The following is a 1,605-nucleotide window of genomic DNA, read 5'->3' on the forward strand; positions in this document are numbered from 1 at the left end:
CCCAGCTCTGCACACAGACATTGCTGCTGCAGCTCCAGAGAAGGCAACAGAAGGGCATCTCTGCAGAAAATTTGCTGGCAGATCCTTTAGTTAATTTAAAGGCACCAAAGCTCATTGACACAGTCTGGGGCCACAGGGAAGGTGGAAAGAAACAAAATGAGAAATGGCAAAAACAATTATATTTATTAGTTAACAAGATTAAAAAAGTAAAATAAAAAGAGAAAGAACCTCCAAAATGAAACCAACAAGAAGGATCAAAGATGACTTTTATTTCAAGTGATTTGCAGAAATTGGCCAGCAGTTTATTGTTTCTGAAACCATCCAGTCATCAGTTTCCACACTGCAGCCTTGAGCTCCTGGTTTCTCAGGCTGTAGATGAGGGGATTCAGGGCTGGAGGCACCACTGAGTAAAGAACTGACAGGGTCACATCCAGGGATGGGGAGGAGATGGAGGGGGGTTTCAAGTGAGAAAACACAGCAGTGGTGATGAACAGAGAGACCACGGCCAGGTGAGGGAGGCAGGTGGAAAAGGCTTTGTGCCGTCCCTGCTCAGAGGGGATCCTCAGCACAGCCCTGAAGATCTGCACATAGGATAAAACAATGAACATAAAACATCCAAAAAATAAACAGGCACTAACAGCAAGAAGCTGAAGTTCCCTAAGATATGATTTGGCACAGGAGAGCTTGAGGATCTGGGGGATTTCACAGAAGAACTGGCCCAGGGCATTGCCATGGCACAGGGGCAGAGAAAATGTATTGGCTGTGTGCATGAGAGCATTGAGAAAGGCACTGGCCCAGGCAGCTGCTGCCATGTGGGCACAAGCTCTGCTGCCCAGGAGGGTCCCATAGTGCAGGGGTTTGCAGATGGACACGTAGCGGTCGTAGCACATGATGGTCAGGAGGGAAAGCTCTGATCCAAGGAAGAAGATGAGCAGAAATAGCTGAGCAGCACATCCAGTGTAGGAGATGGTCCTGGTGTCCCAGAGGGAATTGTGCATGGCTTTGGGGACAGTGGTGCAGATGCAGCCCAGGTCAGCGAGGGCCAGGTTGAGCAGGAAGAAGAACATGGGCGTGTGCAGGTGGTGGCTGCAGGCTACAGCGCTGATGATGAGGCCGTTGCCCAGGAGGGCAGCCAGGGAGATGCCCAGCAAGAGGCAGAAGTGCAGGAGCTGCAGCTGCCGCGTGTCTGCCAGTGCCAGCAGGAGGAAGTGCCTGATGGAGCTGCTGTTGGACATTTGCTGGGGCTGCACATTGGGGACCTGTTCATGGATAAATGACAGTGAAGGGTTAGAGGAGATACCTGTAACCAAAATCAAAGCCATTTTCCACACACCCTCCTTTATAACACACATGGACATGCTCTTGTGTTTAAGAGTTCTGATGTTTTCTTTTCAAGCTCTTTCCATGTACTTCCTGGTATTCTTGGATATCAGAAACCCTCAGCATTTCTGCTGCCCTCTGGTAGAACAGAGTGATTTCCCTGAGGCAAGATAATGAGTGGAAACTGGGGACATATGATCTGTCACTTCATACTGTTTGCAGTTTCTCTAGGCTTTCGCTTTTCTCGAGTGGAGGATGTTCACACTCCCACGTTTCTCTTAAAAC

At 49.2% G+C, this 1,605-nt stretch overlaps 1 protein-coding gene across 1 annotated transcript; it reads right to left on the bottom strand.

Annotated features, from left to right (window-relative positions):
- Positions 1-302: 302 nt before the first annotated feature.
- LOC135460662 (olfactory receptor 14J1-like) lies at positions 303-1,235 on the bottom strand. Its single transcript, XM_064737566.1, has one exon. It carries the CDS (start codon positions 1,233-1,235, stop codon positions 303-305), a length of 933 nt encoding a protein of 310 aa, XP_064593636.1.
- Between the last annotated feature and the right edge of the window lie 370 nt (positions 1,236-1,605).

Source organism: Zonotrichia leucophrys, unplaced genomic scaffold (genome assembly GCF_028769735.1).
Source record: "Zonotrichia leucophrys gambelii isolate GWCS_2022_RI unplaced genomic scaffold, RI_Zleu_2.0 Scaffold_83_194374, whole genome shotgun sequence".
In the NCBI taxonomy this organism is placed as follows: domain Eukaryota; kingdom Metazoa; phylum Chordata; class Aves; order Passeriformes; family Passerellidae; genus Zonotrichia; species Zonotrichia leucophrys.